This window comes from Rhipicephalus sanguineus, chromosome 10, assembly GCF_013339695.2.
Source record: "Rhipicephalus sanguineus isolate Rsan-2018 chromosome 10, BIME_Rsan_1.4, whole genome shotgun sequence".
NCBI lineage: Eukaryota > Metazoa > Arthropoda > Arachnida > Ixodida > Ixodidae > Rhipicephalus > Rhipicephalus sanguineus.
Window position 1 is genome coordinate 146166943 of NC_051185.1, and position 20677 is coordinate 146187619.

Below are 20677 nucleotides of genomic sequence, written 5' to 3' on the forward strand. Positions count from 1 at the left end.
CGCGCACGCAGGCAAATTACGAAAAAGAATTACAGAGTAGATGAATGACAACATGCCAAATTTATTAATGTCTTGTTAGAGATAAAGATGCCATAAAAGCGTTTCGGGACTTCCTTTTTTCGCAATCTTATGTTTAACCGCGGCAGTAGTATCTGCTGTGATCCCATGGGGCGCCCGGAAGCTTACGCTGCCTACGCTACGTCGCACTTTGCAAACTGCGTTATGTTGGGGTTAGTCCACGAGGCGCATTTCGACAACGTTTCCTCTTGCTGTCATAGAACGTTTAAGAAAAGCCGCAGCGCCTCACGTCGTTGCTTCGCAGGGAGAAGGGCTACCTCACACGACGACGATGTTGACATTGCAGCAAGCTACCACCACTGCAGCAAGCTACCACCGAAACATCAAAACGAACCGTCGATCATAAATAACGACAAAACACGGCCGCTGCCTCGCTCTCCGCGTGAGATGGGGCTGTAAATAAGGTAGTCTATAACTTGCATTCCTTGAAGTACGCGCCGATTGGAAGCATCACGAGCAAAATGCAACCGAAGCAAGGGTCAGAGATGCTGCCATTTTGTTGGATATCGTCATGCTCACTTCCGGGCGACAAGCGATGTTTTCTGACTTTCCAGAAACCTGGGATGCTATCGCGGAACGATTCTATTTCAGATTCCAATGCCTTTCGTGCTTTTCGCGCTTGGCCAGTGGTCAGAACGACGGTCCGTCCGCGTTATCAGCGCGATCAGCCAGCCGTGTGGAATCGGAAATAGCATCGTTTCGCGATTGCACCCCTGCGACAAGCGACGGCGATGGATGGCCCTCCGCGACAGCAAATCCTGTCGGCCGTCGCTCAAAACTCGCGTGCATGCAGTTGGGCCTTAAAGGATTGCAGCGATGACATGGACGACGATGTCACGGTAGCACCCGAAGATGGCGACGAGTCCGTGTCGGCCACAGATGCGTTGGACTACTTGAGGAAACTCCGCATATTCATAGAAAAAAGCGGAACAGCGACCGAAGCGGCGGATAAAAATGCGGACGGTCTAGAATCGTTCGTGACGCAGAGTTTGTGCTGCACCCGTCAAAAAAACGATCACGGACTATTTCAAATAAACGTGCCTTGTCTGACGTTCACGTGTGTATTGTTGTGAGAAACGAGTTCAAGGACGTACCGTTGCAAAGGTAGGACGTTTGCGTTACTGAAATTCTATTATTATGGTAAATTTTTGGGCTTTCACTATAACGACCTTTCAGAATAACGAACATTTTTCCGCGGTCCCCTGAAGTTCGTTATACCGAGATTTCACTGTATTAGTTTGGTATTCGGTGGTGCTTGCTTAAGATGTCTTTTCAGTAAAAAGTCTTTTCAGGGCTGTGCCAGTAATGTTATCAATGTGAGTATCCCATCTCAAATCGCTTGAAATCGTTATTCCTAGATATTTGTGGTTATAGACTGTGGTTAAGGTGCAGTTGTCAATAGCATAAGAAAAGTTGGACCTGTGTTTTTTGCAGGTTATTGCCAAGGAAACACATTTACCAATATTGAGGGACATTTGCCATTTTTTGCACCACTTGTGTACATTTTCTAGAGCTCTGTTAAGGACTGGGTGATCGGAAGGAGTATTAATTTCTTGGTAAAGTACGCAGTCGTCTGCAAAGAGCCTGAGTTTTACTTTAGTTGAGAGGGGAAGATCATTAATGAATATTGTGAACAATATTGGTGCTAGGACGCTGCCCTGTGGCACGCCTGACGTGACTGCTGCTGTTCTAGAGGTGGGGTCCTGTAACTGTACAAATTGTGAGCGATTGGTTAAGTAATCCTTAATCCAGTGAACAATGGTACTATCTCCAAGAGTAACTTCTATTGAATAATTGTTCTGTTCGTGTCTATTGCACTCTCTTTGACTGTGTTAATCGTAATAATTATGAACATTTCTTAACAAGGACATCATAACTAAGTGCTGTGCTTTCTTCTCATTAATTGTACAGTCACCATTTGCATTGTCTGTGTACTGCCTGCGCAGACCTGCTAACTGTGTTTCCGTTGCGAATATGCTTTAATAAGGCTGTACTCTGCAGTTGGGGTCCGAACGGCGTAAAGGAGTACAAGGAAAACCTCAACAAGTTCTTCAGTGAACTAAGCAAGATACTGCCATCCACATCACTGGTCATGTGGCTGACGGCAGCCCCCTTGGCGCAGGATGTCCGCGGCGGATTCCTCATTCCGCAGCTGGAGTTCCTGAAGTACTCCCTTAGGTTCCACGTCCTCGAGGCAAACTCCTTCTGCAGGGAGGTACTGTAATTACGTAGCATCTCGGCTACTAAAACACTTATAATGGCAGCAAAGAGAGAAAGAATGTCAACTGTGTTAGCTGAATGCCTTCTACAGTACAATTACAGCACCGTTAGATTGTAGTCACTGTGAAGGACCAGAGAGTGCCAGAACTGAACTGCAGTCAGATCTCGATATGACACTTGAGGGACCTCTAAAAATCGTTTGTTATTTTGAAAATTGTTATAGTGAAAAAAATAGAAAATTTGCGCTAAAGATTGTAAATGCAACAAAAGGCGTCTCCTTACTTTGCTTGGTGTACATCCACGAACGCTTTATTCTCTAATCAGCATGAAAAAAAACTAAACGCAAAGTATTCTGGTATGAGTGCATGTTTAATTGAAGAAGATGATGACATTTGCCTGGTGGTTGCAGCTTAACTTCTGCAAGATGAACTCTTCAAAGTGCGCGTCTTTCCTATGCGCTTCAAAACGTCAGCATTAGACACTGATTCTTCGCGTTGGTTCACACGTGCTGTTTCAATGTTGTCCTTGTCGCTGTTTCTTCGATCACGACAGTGAGGTTGATCTTATCTGTTGTCAGTTCAGCCAATGTGCATACTTCATTGTCGCACTGCACATAGTCTTCAAACAAACGATACTGAAGTATCCACCGCGAGTCTTTCTGCGACTACATCCCATAGGTCACTCATGTTGCATTCTTCACTGTCTTGCTGAACGAGGCAGCTCTGGTAGTTGCCGCCGCTTTTCTTTCGTGCCACTTCATGAGCCCATCGTGCACATACAGTGACCAAGGTGAACCAGCATGCAGACGTGGCCAGTCGACGAAACAAAGGCAGTGAGGTGAAGCCTTGCACGGAAAACAAGTACAGGCAATAACGATGCCAACAGGGCTATCGTGCATTTGGAATAGGGCAGGCGCATAGAGAAATAAGTGGGTATATTGGTGATAATGATAGTGGCACATATAGAGCTGAGCATTGTTGACACCGCTGTGAATAATTTTTAACAGCAGAGCTGTTAAAAATTAGAAAGTCTCGTCGGCTGTGTACAAAAATGATTGTGAATTGGCATGTGCTATCTTCGTCTTCTTCATCTTTGTCCTCTTCATCTTCTTCTTTGCTCCCAGAACACGTGCGCTGATTTATCCGGCGTTGGATGCAGTAACTCTGATGAATGAGAGAACGAGTACAGAGAGCCAGAAAGAGATAGAAAGAGAGAAATAGAAAGAAAGGGAAGAAAGACAGAAAAAAATATAAAGACAGAGAAATCAATAGACAGAAAGGGAAATAGAAAGAAACACACAAAAAAGAGATAGAAAAAACAGAGAGCTAGACAGAAAGAAAAAAGAGAAATTAGAAGAAACAAAGAAAGAGGGAAAGAAATAGAGAGGAAGAGATAGAAACAGTAGGACAGACTGTTGTTTTAGTTGGTCTTGCATTTTAACAAAGGGAAATTAGGGCAAATAAAGACGGACACAAAGATGAGGCAGACAGACACACAAAAAGAGATAAAAAGAACAAACAGAAAGATAGAAATAAATAAAGAGAAACAAGGAAGGCCACCCAGCTCTGCTCTTCCTTCAGGCTTGGCACCACTCGTGGGAAGCTGCTTTAATTTTTTTCAGTTTGCAGTACGTAATTTTGAAGTTATATTGGCGATAAAATTTGATACGTTAGTCTGAAACATTCCATGTTCTAAAATTCATATTAGTCAAATATTTTCTCATTAAACCAATGAACATTTGAAAGGGGATTTTCAAAATATTCAATCTGAAAGGATCATGAATCTGAAGTTCACTATAATGGGATTGGGGGACTGTTAATCTTTATTGGCTGAGCGTGCAGCAAAGTAAACAAGGCAATGGTCAAAACCTACAATAGCAGTCTGCACAGTTGTCCATCAGAATCTTGTCTACCAGTCAAATGCACCACTCATGTGTGCATAATTCAATGACACTACATTTATCTTTTTCCTGCCACTGCGTTTACTGTCTAATCGCTGTTACAGGAAAACTTACTCTTACCATAGGAAAGGCCATGGTAAATTACAAATGCAAGAATAAGTTAAGGGGTGGAACCACTACTTTGAAATTTCCAGGATAGCTTGTTTTGACATCATAAATTTTGATGTCTGCGCAGGTTCAACGAGGCCTTTTGCCTGTTAAGATGAACGACACTGAATTAATAGGCCTTCCTTATGTCAGTGGAAAATGAAGGTTACCTTAGCCAATATTTGCATGCATTATCGCAAGCAGGTACTAGGACAAGGTTTGGGGACAGTTCGAAACAGCGCAAAAGGCAAACACACAGAAGAACACTGAACAACACGAGCATCTTCTTCTTCTATGTGTTTTGTCTGCTGTGCTGTTTCAAAATGAACCCAAACCAACTGCCTCAACTCTCCCTTTTGCTGCAAGGTTTGGGGATGGCTACAGATTAGGATGTGCAGTTTGATCAAGCTTATACCCTTTTTTACTCTGCTGGTGTCAGATGATTAATATGTATTTGTTTGTTCTTCTCTTTCTAAAATAATCTTAATTTGCGAGTCAGTGCTCGCATGTGCAGGTTTCTGTGTTTTTTCATGCTCCTCAACATGCCACAATGGATACTCACCAACTTAACTAGTAAAAGTCTTAAAGGGACACTAAAGGCAAATAACAATTTATGTCAGAGTGAAAGCCCAATGTATGACAATTTTTAAAACGGCAATATTATCAGCAGCAGTGCCCTACTTACCGATAAATTAAGCTAAATGTATCACATGATGAGCGCCACGAGTGGGACATTTTCGAAGTGATCCCGATGACGTATGGAAGTCGGCCTACAATAAATCACTAGTAATCAAACTAGCAGCAGTAAAAAAAGAACATTCCGAGCATCAAAAGACGTAATAAAATGCTGTTTGTTCGTTTCCGCTTGATTCGTGGAAAACAAAACCTCCGTGGCGTTGCCATGGGGAACGGCGCGCGTGGTTCAAAGGTTCAGTTTTCGCCGAACTGCGCCTCGCCCGTCTCAGTGGTAGTTTCGGGATCGCGTACTGCCGTGCGTGTTTTGCGCGCTCGTGAAAGTCGCTCTGACAGAAAGTTTGACAAAATGCCGCATGCGTGTGATATTGCCGGATGCCCGAATGGTGCACAACGCCTGTGCTGCAGCAAGGAAACCGGTGTGTCTTTTCACTGGGTGCCGCGGAATGAACCCTTACGCTCGAAGTGGCTTAGTGTCATGCCATTGCGCCAGTGTGCTAAACAGTCAAAACCTCTGCGTGTGTGCTCGCTGCACTTTCGAACTGAGGATTACGAGACCAACCGCAACTTGGTGAAGGCTTTGAATGTGCCCATCCGAGCAAGTCTTTGCCGCAGCGCCGTTGTTGCTACTGTGGGTCCCGCTACTTCCGCTCGGCTGCTACTAGTGTCGGCGGCCGCGCAGTAAAAGCGGGCAACGTTGGGCACGGCAGCAGTGACGTATGAAAGTCGTATTTTCAGGCGGGAGATTTGAAGCGCGCTAACGCGATGCGGACCACTAAAAACGTGATTTTATTTCAAAATAAGCACTTCCCTGGCACAAAAGCAGCACTACGAGGTTTCTTGACCGCTATTTCAACAATCAACGTCGACTTAATATTTGCCTTTAGTGTCCCTTTAAAGGGGCACTGACAAAATATCTGGTCTAGAGTTTTCTTGCTGCAATATGTTGGTGGGGGCCTGTTAGTTATACGAGGGTGCTCTGAAAAGTTCTTGGCCTTAACAAGAATCACGCGAGCTAGAACTTGCAGCACTCATGTGCATGTTCATACAAGTCTCTGCAAGTCTCAGATGAAACGCCATCTAGTGCCGGTGAGCAGTTTGGCTTTGACAGTCTATCACAGTGGGTGTAGTGTGAAGCACCGTAAGGCATGGAGAAGCTTGAGTACCATGCAGTGATAAAATTCTTTGTAAAAAAAGGTTTATCTCCAAATGAAATTCACCAAAGGTTTGTTAAAGTTTACAAGCAAGATTCACCTTCATACTCTAGCCCCGCCACGGTGGTCTAGTGGTTATGGCGCTTGGCTGCTGACCCGAAGGTCGCGGGATCGAATCCCGGCCGCGGCGGCTGCATTTTCGATGGAGGCGAAAATGTCTGAGGCCCGTGTACTTAGATTTAGGTGCACGTTAAAGAACCCCAGGTGGTCGAAATTTCCGGAGCCCTCCACTACGGCGTCTCTCATAATCATATCGTGGTTTTGGGACGTTAAACCCCAGATATTATTATTATCACCTTCATACTCTACAGTCAAGAAATGGGCTGCTGAGTTTAAGGGGGGGGGGGGTAGCATTGAAGATCACCCGTGCTAAGGGCACCCAAAAAGTGCAACAACTCCTGAATTGATTGACCGTGTGCAGGATATGGCTTTGGAAGACAGGAGAGTGAAGTTGCGCGAAATTGCCGAAGCTGTTGGCATCTCAGTAGAACGTGTAGGTCACATTTTGCGTAACGAACTACACATGAACAAGCTCTGTGCAAGATGGGTGCCGCGCATCCTTACTCCTGAGCAAAAACGCCACCGCATGACGATGTCACAGCATGCTTTGTAGCTGTATAATAAAAATCCAGCAAACTTTTGCGCAGATTTATAACAATGGATGAAACTTGGATTCACCCTTACACACCGGAATCGAAACAACAGTCAAAGCAGTGGACTGAAGACGGGTCCTCTGCACCAAAGAAAGCCAAGTCAGTTCCCTCCGCAGGAAAGGTGATGGCCTCTGTTTTTTGGGACACTGAAGGCATTCTGCTGAAGGCATTGTGGATTATCTTGAAAAGGGTAAAACCATAACTGTGGAGTATTATTCTGACCTTTTAACTCAATTGGATCAGAAAATTTGTGAGAAGAGACCAGGTTTGCAGAGGAAGAAAATCATCTTTCATCAACACAATGCACCGGTGCACAAAAGGCATCTTGCAATGGCTAAATTGCACGACTTGAAGTACGAATTGTTGGAGCACCCACCCTATTCTCCTGACTTGGCGCTGTCGGACTAACATCTGTTCCCAAAACTCAAAATCTTGGTGGGCAATGTTTTTCATCATATGAAGAAGTGATTGCTGCTGTGGATGAGTACTTTTCAGAACTTCCGCAAAGTCATTTTAAGGACAGAATCCTGGCTCTGGAACATCGATGGACCAAGTGTGTCGAGTTGAGAGGAGACTATGTTGAAAAATAAAAATAATTTTGAAGGTCCAAAGCGCTTTTTTCTACATCAGGCCGAGAACTTTTCAGACCACCCTCGTAACATGGCACATATCTTGCTGGTGTGTGCGACAGGTAATTAATTAGTCTGTTTATTACCGACCAGTTTCGGTTTCGGTGCCAGGTGCAGCTAATGCCATCTAGCAGGTGAAACGTGATAAGCAAGATCGACCACTTGAGGACACATAAAAGCCGATCGCCAACAACCCTACGATCCAGAGAGCATCAGTTCCTGGAAAACGGTGCATACAAATAGTATGCCTGTCACCGGTGCACCTTTGAGGGCCTATTTGTGTACACCCACATTTTGGTACACTGATCGGTGCCAGGTTTTTTGCGAACTATGCGGCTGCCTCCACTGAAATCTGTAACTCATAGAAGCTTCGCTTACAAGTTCGTTGGGCAGGTTGGTTTTGCGTTGTTGATGAGGTAAATCAAAGCACCTGAAAGACGAGATATCGGACACAGGAAGGCAAAACTAAGACTTGCATTTTTTGTTGTCTTTCTTTTCAATGTCTGCTTTCTTGAAGTGCTAATTTATATCACCTGCCTGTCATTATGATAAATATAAAACAGTGCTTAAAGGGGTCATGAAGCACCCCTTGGGCTGATTGAAAAAACACATCCTGCGGAAAGCTGACACGGCTATGAACTGCTCTGCCAAATATTACAGTCGTGCGCGCCGCGTAATGGCCACAAGCGGAGCGCGAAGTTGCCGTTTCCCCAGGCACCCTCTTTTCAAACAGAGGCCGGTTCTCACTCTCGTCGGTGGGCGGGGCGTCTGTCCGCTGTACGTCGCAAGAGACATAGCATGCTTATTGGCCGATAGCCGACGTAAATCGAGAGCGGCGTTCGGATCAGATGCGCTTCTTGCCGCGGGGTGCCGCCACTTGCCGGCGCCGCACTCCTCAGTACACGGTAGCCGCACTCGCGCAAGCGAATCACAGCGGGAGAGCGATCGCGTTTCATGACGCGCGCTGGCGTAACTTCTTTCCCCCATGCCATCCCTCCCTGTCTAGCTTCCAGTGCGCTCGTCGGCACGAGAAAAGAGAGAAAGCGCTGGGAGCGTGCGCCAAACCCCCGTAACTCCGCTGATTCTTGACGAATTCGAGAAATTTTTGCGGCAATCGATTCGGGAGGCAGTACACTCCGATACTGAGGCCATTAGATCATTACTTGGAAAAGTGGTTCATGACCCCTTTAAGACATGGGACAAGGGAAAAAGTGACACACACAGCACTGAACTTGCAACTGGGTTTAAGGGGGCACACTGGTCTTAGAGATGAAAAATCATGGAAAAAAAATCAATTTTGTGAATATAGTATTTTCGTAACATACAGGCATTGTCGCAAGTGCTGACCAAGTTTCTTACATGTTGGATTTCAGCCCCAACAGCAATTTATATCACCAAAACGAGCTATATTTCGATTGAGAAAAAGCATAAAAATTGGGCTTTTATATGGATATGCTGCTTTTGAATGACGTGTCCATAAGAAGTAGGCATGCAGGTTATGTCCTTGGTGGAGACTATTCATCTAACAAAAATATTTCAATGTCTTCTCTTACATGTGGTTTAAAATGAGCTTTACCTGTTTTCTTGCATTTTCTCAAAACAAGCTTTTACTCACCCTGCTTGTTTGGTGCAACAATTGCTCAAGCTCTGGAATAGCTACAGCTGAATCGTTTTTTGCTGTATGAAGCTAAATGCATAACGCTTGAATTGCTGCAAGCAAATTCCTTCTTTTCTTCTGCTATAATTTTTTAAACTGCCTGTGTTCTTAATTGTTAGTAGCTGTACTGTAAATGCTAAATTTCAATGAGCTCCCAAATTGTTAATTGTTGTTGGATTTGAAAACTGCTTGCAGCAGTTCGATTCTTATTCATTCTGCTTTCCACTCATGCATTAAACATAACTTTCTGCCCAGCTTATTATTATCTATTGTCTCACCAAATAATAGTAATTAATATTTAATTATCTCAATAAATATTTGAGTCAAAGAAAAAATTACTGTACTTTTAAAATCAGCACAACGAAATACATATATATCTGTGATTTTTAATTGAATCTGGTCTGAAAATGGACAATATAGCCCCAGGTACCATGTCCCCCCTTAATCAAGGGTGACCACGGTGCTGATCTTGCAGTTGAGTGATCAGGGGTGAACAGTGAGCTCCCACGAGGCGGTGCCCATGGGAATGATGAATGGATTGTTTTTGACAGTGAGCATGCGCGCCCGCTTCAAGCATTTTGCGTAGAAAAGGAACATGAATTTTTTCAATAAACCCAGTTGCAAGTACAGCACCGTGTGTGACTTCTTGCTTTCTCTTGTGTTTTAAGTGCTGTTTTATATTTAGCATGAAAACGTACCAGCTCGCCCTATCTGGCTGTCTTCGTCTGCCTGTCATTGTTTGGAAAAACAGGTACTTTGTTCTGGCATAGCGAGATGGGTACATAAGACGTTTTGGAAGCACTTTACACCGTCAAGGAAGGAAATTATTGTCACCTGTTCTTTGCTTGTGTTAGCTGTTTAGGGAAATATTGCTTTTTGAAAAAAATTTGAATAGCTTTACTATTTTAACTTATGTTTGTTTTTATATGTAGTATTTATATTGTGAGTTGGAATGTAGCAGTGCCATTTCTCTCTGTTCATGCTTTATGCCTAGAGCCGTTTATTGGATTGGACAGATATGCGTAGCCTTTCTGCTTTAGGAAATAGTGAAAAGACAGTTGCCAGTGTCTTTTGCCATTTTTCTCTTCACATCTGAAAATTAAGACAAAAGTACTCGTGCATGTCAATTTAGGTGGATATCAAAGAACCTCAGGTGACTTAATTGATCCAGAGACCCTCAGTAAAGCCTGTGCACTGCTGTTAGACGTTAAATCTAATACAGTAGACTCGGTAAATGGAAATCTCTTAACGGAATTGCTGTTAAAATGACAACAGCCTTTAACGTGATCAACTTCATACTTGAGTTCTGCACCCCTGTTCATCTCTCAGTAAATGGAACTCCTGTTAAACGGAATGTATTTTTCTTGATCCCTTCTGGTTCTGTTTAACAGTAGTCTACCATGATTTGATTATCGTTCATTTGTTTGGTGCCTCTGCTTGCCGTTGTAACACAGGCTCACTTAGTAGAGACACATTCTTCTGGATTGTCCTTGTCCTTGTATTCCTAAGTCCCTGTTTAAGTTACGTGCTCGCATTTCTAAGTATCTTGTGGCTTGTTTGTAGACGGCCGACAAGTATGGCATCGATGTCGTTGACATCCACTACCACCTGCGAATGCTGCTGGAGCATCGAGCCGAAGACGGTATCCACTGGCTGCCGCTGGCTGTGCGTCTCTGCACCAATCTCGTCCTCACTCACACTGCCCTGTCATGGGGTTTCAAAGGGCCGTCTTGGTAAGTCACTTGAAAAGATGAAGCTTCACCAAACCGACAATGCAAAGCAGGGACGTGATAGCTGGTGCAATGTTATTTATGCACAAAATGTTTTGCAATGTTTTTTTGCACTGTCTGTTGGAGTGAACATTTGCAGATGCATAGATCTCATTCCATAAAAACTGTTTTCTCTGACGAGTCTAGTCTGCCTGAGCCGTCTTTGTACGAGGAAATGGTGCTTCCTTAAGGTTGGCATGTTGAGAGACAGGATTTTTACAGTGTAGCTTTTAGCCCAACCAGAAGTGCTCTGGAATGTTTTGTGGTGCTCAGTGAACCTTGCATGATCTGTGGAGACGGTTAATGTGGGCCACATGTGTGGTGCTACAGAGGTGGTTAAATAAGGGTGTGCGAATGTTCAGAAATTTTGAATAACGAATCGAACAATGAGCACCGATGGGAGAACCCCAAAACAACGAAACTTTGGAACAGCTAACGGTAATTTTTGTTCTTTTAATCACCAAATTACCAATGCGCATGCAGCTCAAGCATTTATGAGACTACCGACACTATATTTATTACCAGATGAAGGCAATTTTTCTGAAAATTCCACTCTTGCCTAGTTTTCACTGTGCTGCAGCTGCATCGCAATTATCAGTTGCTGTACTTATCTAGTATTAAATGAAGGTGGGGACTATGACTGCATTCAGCTTCAGGAATAAAAGGTGCAAGTGTTGTGTTTGCGTAAATTGCTCTTCAGCTTTCAACATTGTTTACATTCTTCCGATGCCGAGGCCCATGTTGTGATGACAGGCTTATCTGTTTCATAACATCTTTAGCTGTATTCGTGGTGTTCGCTTCAAAATTGTTTAGTCATTACGTCTCAGTTTTTTATAAAAGGAGGTGACCTTGTATCACCTTGATTATCGTAGCCACCGCTTTTCTTTCAACCTACAGGCACAAAATATTTCGAAGGCCCTGGTCGTTGCTGTCTACCAGCTTACCTCAGTTTTAATAGTTGTGATATTTTGAGTCGGTTATTTTTAACCGTAATGTTCTTTGGTGAAAGTTTGTGAATACTTGGTTCAAATAAAATGTTGTGGAGTTATAAGACTTATTAAATAATTACAAAGTAGTTCTGCAGAATCCCCCAAGCTGGTGGAAGTGTTCTTAGCCCTTCTTCCAGCAACTACGAAGCTTTCTATCTGAGAAATCTGTTTGGATTTAGTTGTGGTTTCGTACTGCAAATAAGTGGTTGTCAGTTTTCCTTTCTTGAGTTCTAAGACTGTTTTGAAAATGGTTGTCTTGCTATTCGAAAACTATTCAAAGAGTATTCGATTAGTATTCGTGTTCCATTCGGTGTCATCACTATTCAATTCGTATTCGATTCAGTTTCAAAATTCACTATTCGCACACTCCTAGTTAATCAAATTTTAAATAACTGTACCTACATTTTTGTCCCTTTAAAAAGCATTATATGAAATGATTACAAAGCTTTCCGGCTACCTTGGTGTAACCAAAATGGCAGCTATTTTATATTTGCAGGAAATTGGGGCAAAATTAAAGTGTATGCTTGCAAGTTTGAACTGTGCCTCTTAATTATTCATTATCAGCATTGCATTGTTTTCCAAGAGCATTTTAAGGACTGCTTGGAAAGGTTTCGCTCTGTTCTGAAAGGACTCTATGTGTCGAAGATTGACATACTGAGAAAATACGGGTGCCTGATGGGTAGACACAGTGAAGACAGCAGCAATTGCAGCCTTTCAATAAAAGATAGGTGCTCGTAAGCATTGTACTGCTGTTATTAGCTGCATCTCTCATTGTATATTCATGACTTTGTGCCACGCCAGGTATAGATTTGCTGAGAGTGGGCATGTAATTGTTCATTTTGCAAGTAATTTACTTTTTCTCCCTGTTTTCATGCATTCCATGAGGCTCACGGTAGGTCCCATGTCTCCTTTGTTAATTAACTGAGGCACTTGATCTGCATTTAAGAAAAAAAGAAAAAAAAAAGAGCAGGTCATATGTGTAATCAGTGCTGGAAATGTGTGGATTGATTGAGTCTTTTGTAAGAAATGTCTGTGAGCTCTCCAGAGCATCATGCAAGTTTTACAGAACATGCAGAACATGCCTTTTGAAAGAACTGTAACTCTCACTAAAATAAAATTGAGCTTGCGATGTTAAATATGTGTCAATAGTTTACTGCTGTTGTTTATTATATATGTATATGCAGCGGTGAGATTTTTAATGTCATGTTCTGGAGAGAGAAGACAGCCGACCTAACGGTATTATGCACACACGGACACAAACATGCACACATGTTCGAAGAACACTGTGGTTGAGTGAGGTTGGGTTCATTGAATATAAAGGGCATGCTTTGTATTTTTCGGCAATATTTTAACGCTTGACCGATCAGGCACTTTGAAAACACTTTGTCAGCAATCAGTTTCTCCAGCTTTTCGTGCATTAACAAGGCACCCACACTTTTCTTGATAAAGTGCAAGAGGTGTTTTCTTTATATCTCATTGAACAGAGGAGAGGTAAATGGTTATGGGCTATCAATCAGAAAAAGGAGTGGTCTAGAGTTCACCACTTACATTTTGGAAGATATAAAGGAAGCTTTAAAGATTTACTAGCCGTTATTCACTGGCTGTTGTTAAAAAGTAAGCAACAAACACAACAAAACATTCCTCATCAGTGTTAAGTTCACTGAAACGTAAGGCAAGCAATATGCTTCGAACAACAAGAAAGGCTTTGGCAGCATTTAAAGATTTGCAATCAGAAGTTTTGGGATCAGCATTTGCAAGTGGCTTGTTCAATTTCACGAGCAGCATTTGCAATAGGTTGTTAGTTCCAAGTAGAGCACTGCACGGGCCGATTTTTTCGGCCCGGGCCCGGCCCGGCCCGAAAACGCCATGTTCCGGCCCGCCCGAGCCCGGCCTGGTGTTCTTAAATGTGGCCCGTACCCGGTTTGGGCCCGGCCCGTTTCAGCTACTTATACGTTGAGCATAAAGGAGACACTGTCCAACCTTCGGTGATTGTGAAGATACCTGCCGCACACCAGATATTATCTAGAGATTGTTTAAGGAACGTCTTTCAGTGTCACGACTTTCACTGGTACTGTGTATACTTTCGGTTAATTACGCCCGTAACACTCTTGCGAAATAATTGCAGGGCAATATAAAATATAATTGGAGTCATAGCTCGCTGTTTCATGTACGCACGCAGTGCTAACCACGCAATCTTATTTTTGCACTTCAAAGAACGACTACAAAATACCTCCATAAAGTGGGACAAATAAACATGACAGACATTTTTAGTTTGAGTCTACATCAACTGCATACGAGCTATATATATAGGGCTGTTGAGTAAAAGTAGCAAGTCTCCTGCAAACTTCATCTATTGCACAATGCTAAGAAAAAAAACGTGCTCTAGCTGCTTCTGGGAGGAATACACCAGGCTGGGCAGCGTTACATAAATTAAAGCTGTCGTGTTGACTCCTCGGCAGGAAACTGCACCCAACGTACACTACGTTTTCGTGTTCAAAACAAGAAGGTTCTTTGTCCCACCCTTCTTCCCCGAGTCACCGCCACCGCAGTGCCATAGATCTGTCAAAGCGAGGTACACCCGTTAGCGAGCGAGCCACCGTCCTCGCTGTTCCCTAAAGGTGGCTTTCTCGTCGTCTTCGTGTGACCGCCTTCGATCTTTGAAAATGTTACGCCTTAAAGCAAGACCGGACTAAGGGCTTCCAAAACAACGGTCTATTAGAGCGCCGAAGTGAACACATCTTATATACACTAATCTAGGCACTTTACCATTTCCTTACACGGTACCCAAGAACGTCTTTCACTCACTATAATAAAGGAAACTTATATTAGGCGTTTCTTGAAATTACGTGTAGCATACCGATGGAGCAAAATTGTAGACGTCTTGTACTGTGCAATTTCTGTGCACGCCAATGCACTCCAGGTGGTTTAAATTACCCGGAGACCTCAACGACGGCGTCTCATATAGCCTGGGTCACTTCGGAAAGTTAAACCCCACAAAACAACAAAAACAAAGCCAAACAACGTACACACGCAATTATACAGATACGTATCAGACCCGGGCCTAATACGGGCCTGGCTGAGGCCCGAGCCCGACCCGAGCCCGAAGATCACGGGCCCGAGCCCGGCCCGGGCCCGATCCAACAATCCCTTACCTGGCCTGGCCCGGCCCGCGGGCCGGGTCGGGCCCGGGCTTTCGGGCCGGCCTGGGCCCGTGCAGTGCTCTAGTTCCAAGTGCAGGTTGTCCACTGCATGAAATTCAACTTCCAAAGGGGACTTTGTGCCCATGAGCTCTGCTGGCCACCCACCTTCAGCGAGTGGTATTGTTTCGTTTTTTGGATGCCAGCATTTAATGCAATCCCTATAGGATCGCAGTGATTCCACTCCTGCGCCAACTGCGCCAAATTGGATTTACTGGGCCATCGGGATAATATCGACAGAAATTGCACCAAACTGCGCCAAAGTCTGAGGTTTGGGGGCATCTATAACCAGCAATCGCACCGCCGGTGCTTCAAAACGTGCAGCTTGGTCTTGGGGGGACCAAGAATTACTCCATTGAATAAACAGCACTCGCGCACGTTCTGAGTAAGCCACTATGTCATGCACGGTGCCATTGCAGCTTCTGTTGTGCAAGTCGGCTTGAAGGCAAAACGTGCTGTCTGCAGAGGCTCGCGTCGTCTAGGCCAATCGGTAGCGTGAAATTGTGATGGCAATTAATCGGCGGACGTCTTCTGTTCCAGCAACGCTGCCGATAGCTCGTTTCATGCATCACACGCATTGTTGCATTGATGCATGTGATGCATCACATGCATCACATGCATCACACGCATCACATGCATCACACGCATCACACGCAATAAAAACATTGTTCACTAATAACTACACGCATGCCGCTAAAATGTCTTGTCACTTCTGTTTCTGGACATCACAGAATGAAATCTGGGAATATTAGCAATAGCGATATGGGATATCAAATTTTTCGTGCTTCGCATCCGTGGAAGAGCATGTGAACGGCGGGAACGCATTCATCCAGAAGAGCTTTTTTGCACTTCCTTTCACCAGCACATCCGGGGTTCTAATTGCCCTTGTGGCAAATACCTCCTAAAAGGCCCTTTCCTTTTGAGCTCGTGAGTGCTAGGGTCCCAATTTGAATTTTTTGCTTTGAACAAAAATTTCACACTTCCGTGGAAGGGCCGCACCCCATCAAAATCGTGGAGAAAAAGTGTGGCCTTTACACGTGTGTATACGGTAAGCTAAAATTACAGATGGAATTTACTAGTACAGTCGAACCCGTTTATAACGAACTCGAAAGTGTCGCGAAAAGTGGTCGTTATATCAGTAGTTCGTTGTATATGGACTCGCCCTTAAAAACGTGCGCTTAGCGGCCAAGCCGTTTTTTTTTGTGCACTTTTGTTAAAGTGCTAACAACCCCTTCGATGACAAGCTAAGCCTTTTCGCGTCATGAAGCGACGCCCGCTGCGTGCTCACGAGTGAATTAACCGCCTTTGCAATGAGCCGACACCGTTTCACCGAAGCACGGTACCGCGACGTGGAGCCGATCATCCCAGGCTAGTTGCGTGCAGCGCGTCGCCTACTCGGGTCGCGGAGTCCCTGCCGGGCCGCTTGCTGTATGCCGTATGCGCGCGTTTGTACGTTCTTCGTGCTTGCTTCACTCCGGACCGTGCACGGGTGCGGCGACTAGCCTCTTCGTTCAACGCGGCGAAAACAAGTATTTTCCAAGCAACGCGCACTCTACGTCTCCGCGATGCTCTCGCGGCCCTCCATGTCGATTGCGATGCGCGGCGCACTTGAGTTGACACCTAGTCAAACACGCAGTATACGCTCGCTGTCAGTACATCGGCGTTTCTCGGTGCCCGCGCCGCTCAACAACAGCGAGCTAATTTCGTTTCTACAAAGCGACGTGCACTTTAAAGCGGTCTCGCACGACGCGCCGGCGGCGAACTTGCGAACGGCAGCATGGCTAAGCATGGCGCGCTCGTACCGCCGTCAATCCGCAGTGTACGGAGTAGTACGCCACACGCGCAGCCGAGCAGATATCTACAGATGACTGTGATAAGGTTGTCTGCTATAAGGCATAATGGCACGTTCATCGACGGCCGCCACCTCGCCTTTGCTCTTTTCTGATGCTTATCCGCGAAGGCATCGACGCAATTGCGCGGAAATCGTTATCACCGATCGACCGGTCTCTGCCGTTACCGGAAAGACGGACGACTTTTCGCGGCACATTGTGGCGTCGACGAGTTTAGGGACGCAGTGAACCTTTTTGCGATGGAAAGTTATCGCGGTTATCACTTCAATTGCATTTATGCCTTCTTGCGTTCCAAGGCATTGTTTGGTTCATCGCAGGCGGTCGTAGCTGCAGAGAACGGCGTCAGGAAAGGTTACTGTGCGAAAGCTGACCGCAAGGCTTCATGATGCCTACTATTTTTTTTTCCCCACTGCCATTCTACCACTGAAGAAACGCCTGAAAAGTGTGCGACCTCGCTCGCAGCGTCCGAAATCTGCGTGCGGTGCTCGCCGATCTGGGTATCTTAGTCGCAAGTAAACTGGAGCGGGGCACACGCGAGCGCGCGCCCCTGTCACGCTTTAGAAGGCATATTTTAACTTTTTTCCGCTTCGTATGCACCATATTTTTACCGCGACCGTGTCTGAAGTGTTCGTTGTAAAAGTAGGAGGCTTTGAAAAATGTTTGCTATATCTGGACGCAGCTTCAATGGTTAGCATAGGAAAATCGTAAGTGCACCCAAATATGGTCGTTATAACCGATAGATCGTTATATGTGGGATCGTTATAAGTGGGTTCGACTGTACAATGCTGTAATTTATAAAAAGGTCGCCAGTGTAAGAGAGGCATGGAGCCATACATATTAAACGAACCACACACTTTTGAGACACTGCAAGCTTGTTATTTTAATTTGTTGTTATGCCCTAAACCAGCAATACATAATTATTGGTAAAAAAAAAGAGCACTGTAAAAAAGCGTAATGACACTTATGGGGAATCGAAAAAAGTCACAGTTTCGCCGCAACGGCAAAGCAATGAATGCGATAGCAACAAATTGGAATGTAACGCGAAGAACGGAAAGCAGCTCGAAATTGCCAGTGCGTCGCTCGAAAAGGACGCACGAAAAGAACGCACACAGGACGAGCGCGAATTATCATGCGTCATAGCTTGATACTTGAAGCACACTGCTGAAACATAAAGCAGGGCGCACGAAACAAACGCACAGGTACACACAAAACGAGCGTGAGCTAAATGTCGTAGTTGTTACTTATTTCTGTCTGAACAGCGCGCTCCTTTCGCAAACGCGGCCGCTGCAGCAAGCGAAGTGACCTTCGTACGTTCTGTGACTTCAGCGCGGACATCGAGGGGAAAGCACAAGACATACAACCCCCTGCCTGCCCCCCTTCTTTCCTTGAGATAAACGCACGAAGGCGACCACGCCTCATAGGGCGCAGAGCATCGGCGTTCGCAGGTGTGGGGCGATGACCTTCAAAGCGCGCCCAGCACCCAACGCCCAGTGCACACATCGCGCCATCTCGCTGTTAATGAAGAAACGCTTATAAGCGCCTGCCGCCTCTTGAGTCTGGCCAGCGGTAAATGGTGTGTATATAACGCTCACCGTTAGTTGCCTGGAGGATCTGCGTTTCGTGGCGTAGCGATTACGGTCATGCACTGAGGAGCGAGAGGTCCCTGGTTCGATTCCGCTCTTCGGAAGCATTTTTCTGAATTATTTTTCTTTGGGGCTTTTATATATATATACATACTTATACATATACGGTGCATGACGGCGGCGGCGACGGGGACGGACAAAAACCAGCCGAGACTGTCCATATAATTGCTATCGCAATAAAAAAAATGTGCCATATCACGCCATTCATCGTTAGTAACTTGCTAATTATGTGGCTTACATAGACAGCACCTTTGTGTTCTCTTCCATGCACACTCGGCGCTAAGAACAGCGCATGTACAAATGTATGAGCCGTCCACTGATTTGTCAAGATAGGGTACATGCGACCACGCCCTGTCACTCAGTACACAGTTCCTTCTGCAGCCACGAGGCTCCCCTTTCGAGACCCTCCCTAAGGGCCTTGCGCGGTGGGAGTCGGCCACTGCTTATCCCCTCTGATTGAACCGCATTTGAGCTGCCTGCACACGCTTTCACTCACACAGAGGACATACGACACCTGGGGCGATGTTATTGCCCTTGGACTTTGTGGAACCTTACAGCGACAGCAAAAATGCACCTGGAGTGTCTGTCGCAATAAGATTTCATCTTGACAAAAGGGCATTTCGAAGATAAAATTCAAGCCTTTTTCTATGCGGCGAAGATCTAGTTTTTTATTTCATCGCATTCGCTGAAGCCAAACATTTGATTCCACAATGCTTGGGTCAAGGGGTAGTGAGTCAACCACTTTTACATGCTGTCAAGACATTTATTAGCGGGCACTCGGCGACGGCCACAGTCAAAGCGGGGCCGACTCTCTGCACGAGCGGCGTGCTCTCAGAGAAGAGGACGACCCACTAGAAGGCGCTCAGAGGATGACCCATTACTGAGTAGGAATGCTTCGCTACAATGCAAATGTAAATGCCAAATTTGTCAAATCTCTCTTGGAATGTGGCCTTACAAGCAGCACTGCCCAGAGGCATGGTGAAGAAGGAGGAAGACAAAGGGACGATGCATCGCGAAGGAGTTGCTTGTGAGCCAAGAAGAACAGTGCTTTTAGATGGAGAAAACATTCACATACTAATTATCTACCATGCTGTCTGTTTGCAAAAGTGAACACCAACACATCTCATTCAGTCACCCCGAACATGTGATTTCACAAGATAAGTTAGTGGGTCAACTCCTTTTACGCACAAGCATACCGTATTTACTCGAATCTAGGCCGCCCTCGATTGTAGGCCGACCCCCGAGATTCATAGAGCCAGAAAAAAAAAAACTTAATCATGGTACTCGAATCTAAGCCGACCCCCCCCCCCCCCGCCACTTTCGCACATCGCTTTTTAGAAAAAAACATCGGCTTAGATTCGAGTAAATACGGTAAATGCCCCACGTGTCGAATGCCCTTCATGAAGTGGGTCAAAGCCATCCTGGTTAACGTAAAGAGAAGTTCTACAGGCAGTGCACAAGGGATAGCACCAGTTTTCTTGCTCGTTGCCTGTGTTCAGAGTAAAATGTCGCTAACCTTTTTATTGATTCCTATAAGTCACATTTTATTACTGGGTATGACTGTAATACTTCATTTCGTGAAGCAACATTCTGCAGGTTTCTTTGTGTGGTTTTTATTGTTCCTGATCTGTAAAGTAACCTCCCATACATGCTATCTTTCAACATTCCTGTCCTCGCCAATGATTGCACTTATTTTTGCTAATTAGGTAAATTGACAGCTCTAATTTATTGCAGTCTCACCTCCACATTGCATTCTAACAGGCAAAAGGAAGGGTTAATGAATATAAACATTAACAACTCCAAAAAGTCGTGCATGCATCCAGAACCCTCTATGCTATCTGAAATTATATTTGTGGAATATGCTAAGCCTTACAAGTATGCATGCACTTCAAATTCCCAAGTGAGGTCTAATTTAACAAGAAAAGAGCAATACTAAATGTTTCACAGATGGCATTCTGTGAAAGTTGTTACCACAATAAAGTTGTTACCAACCAAATGGCATTCTGGCATTGTAACTGTAAAAACAGCTTTGGAGAAG

At 44.8% G+C, this 20677-nt stretch overlaps 1 protein-coding gene across 2 annotated transcripts in view; it reads left to right on the plus strand.

Moving 5' to 3' along the window:
* The window catches only part of LOC119372554 (PC-esterase domain-containing protein 1A), a 39618-nt gene that overhangs the window by 10387 nt on the left and 8554 nt on the right, over positions 1-20677 (plus strand). For both annotated transcript variants that reach the window (XM_049419889.1, XM_049419888.1), the window contains exons 4-5: positions 2080-2293; positions 10755-10924. In XM_049419889.1, the coding sequence (XP_049275846.1) occupies positions 2080-2293; positions 10755-10924 (384 nt within the window). The remainder of the gene's footprint in view (positions 1-2079; positions 2294-10754; positions 10925-20677) is intronic.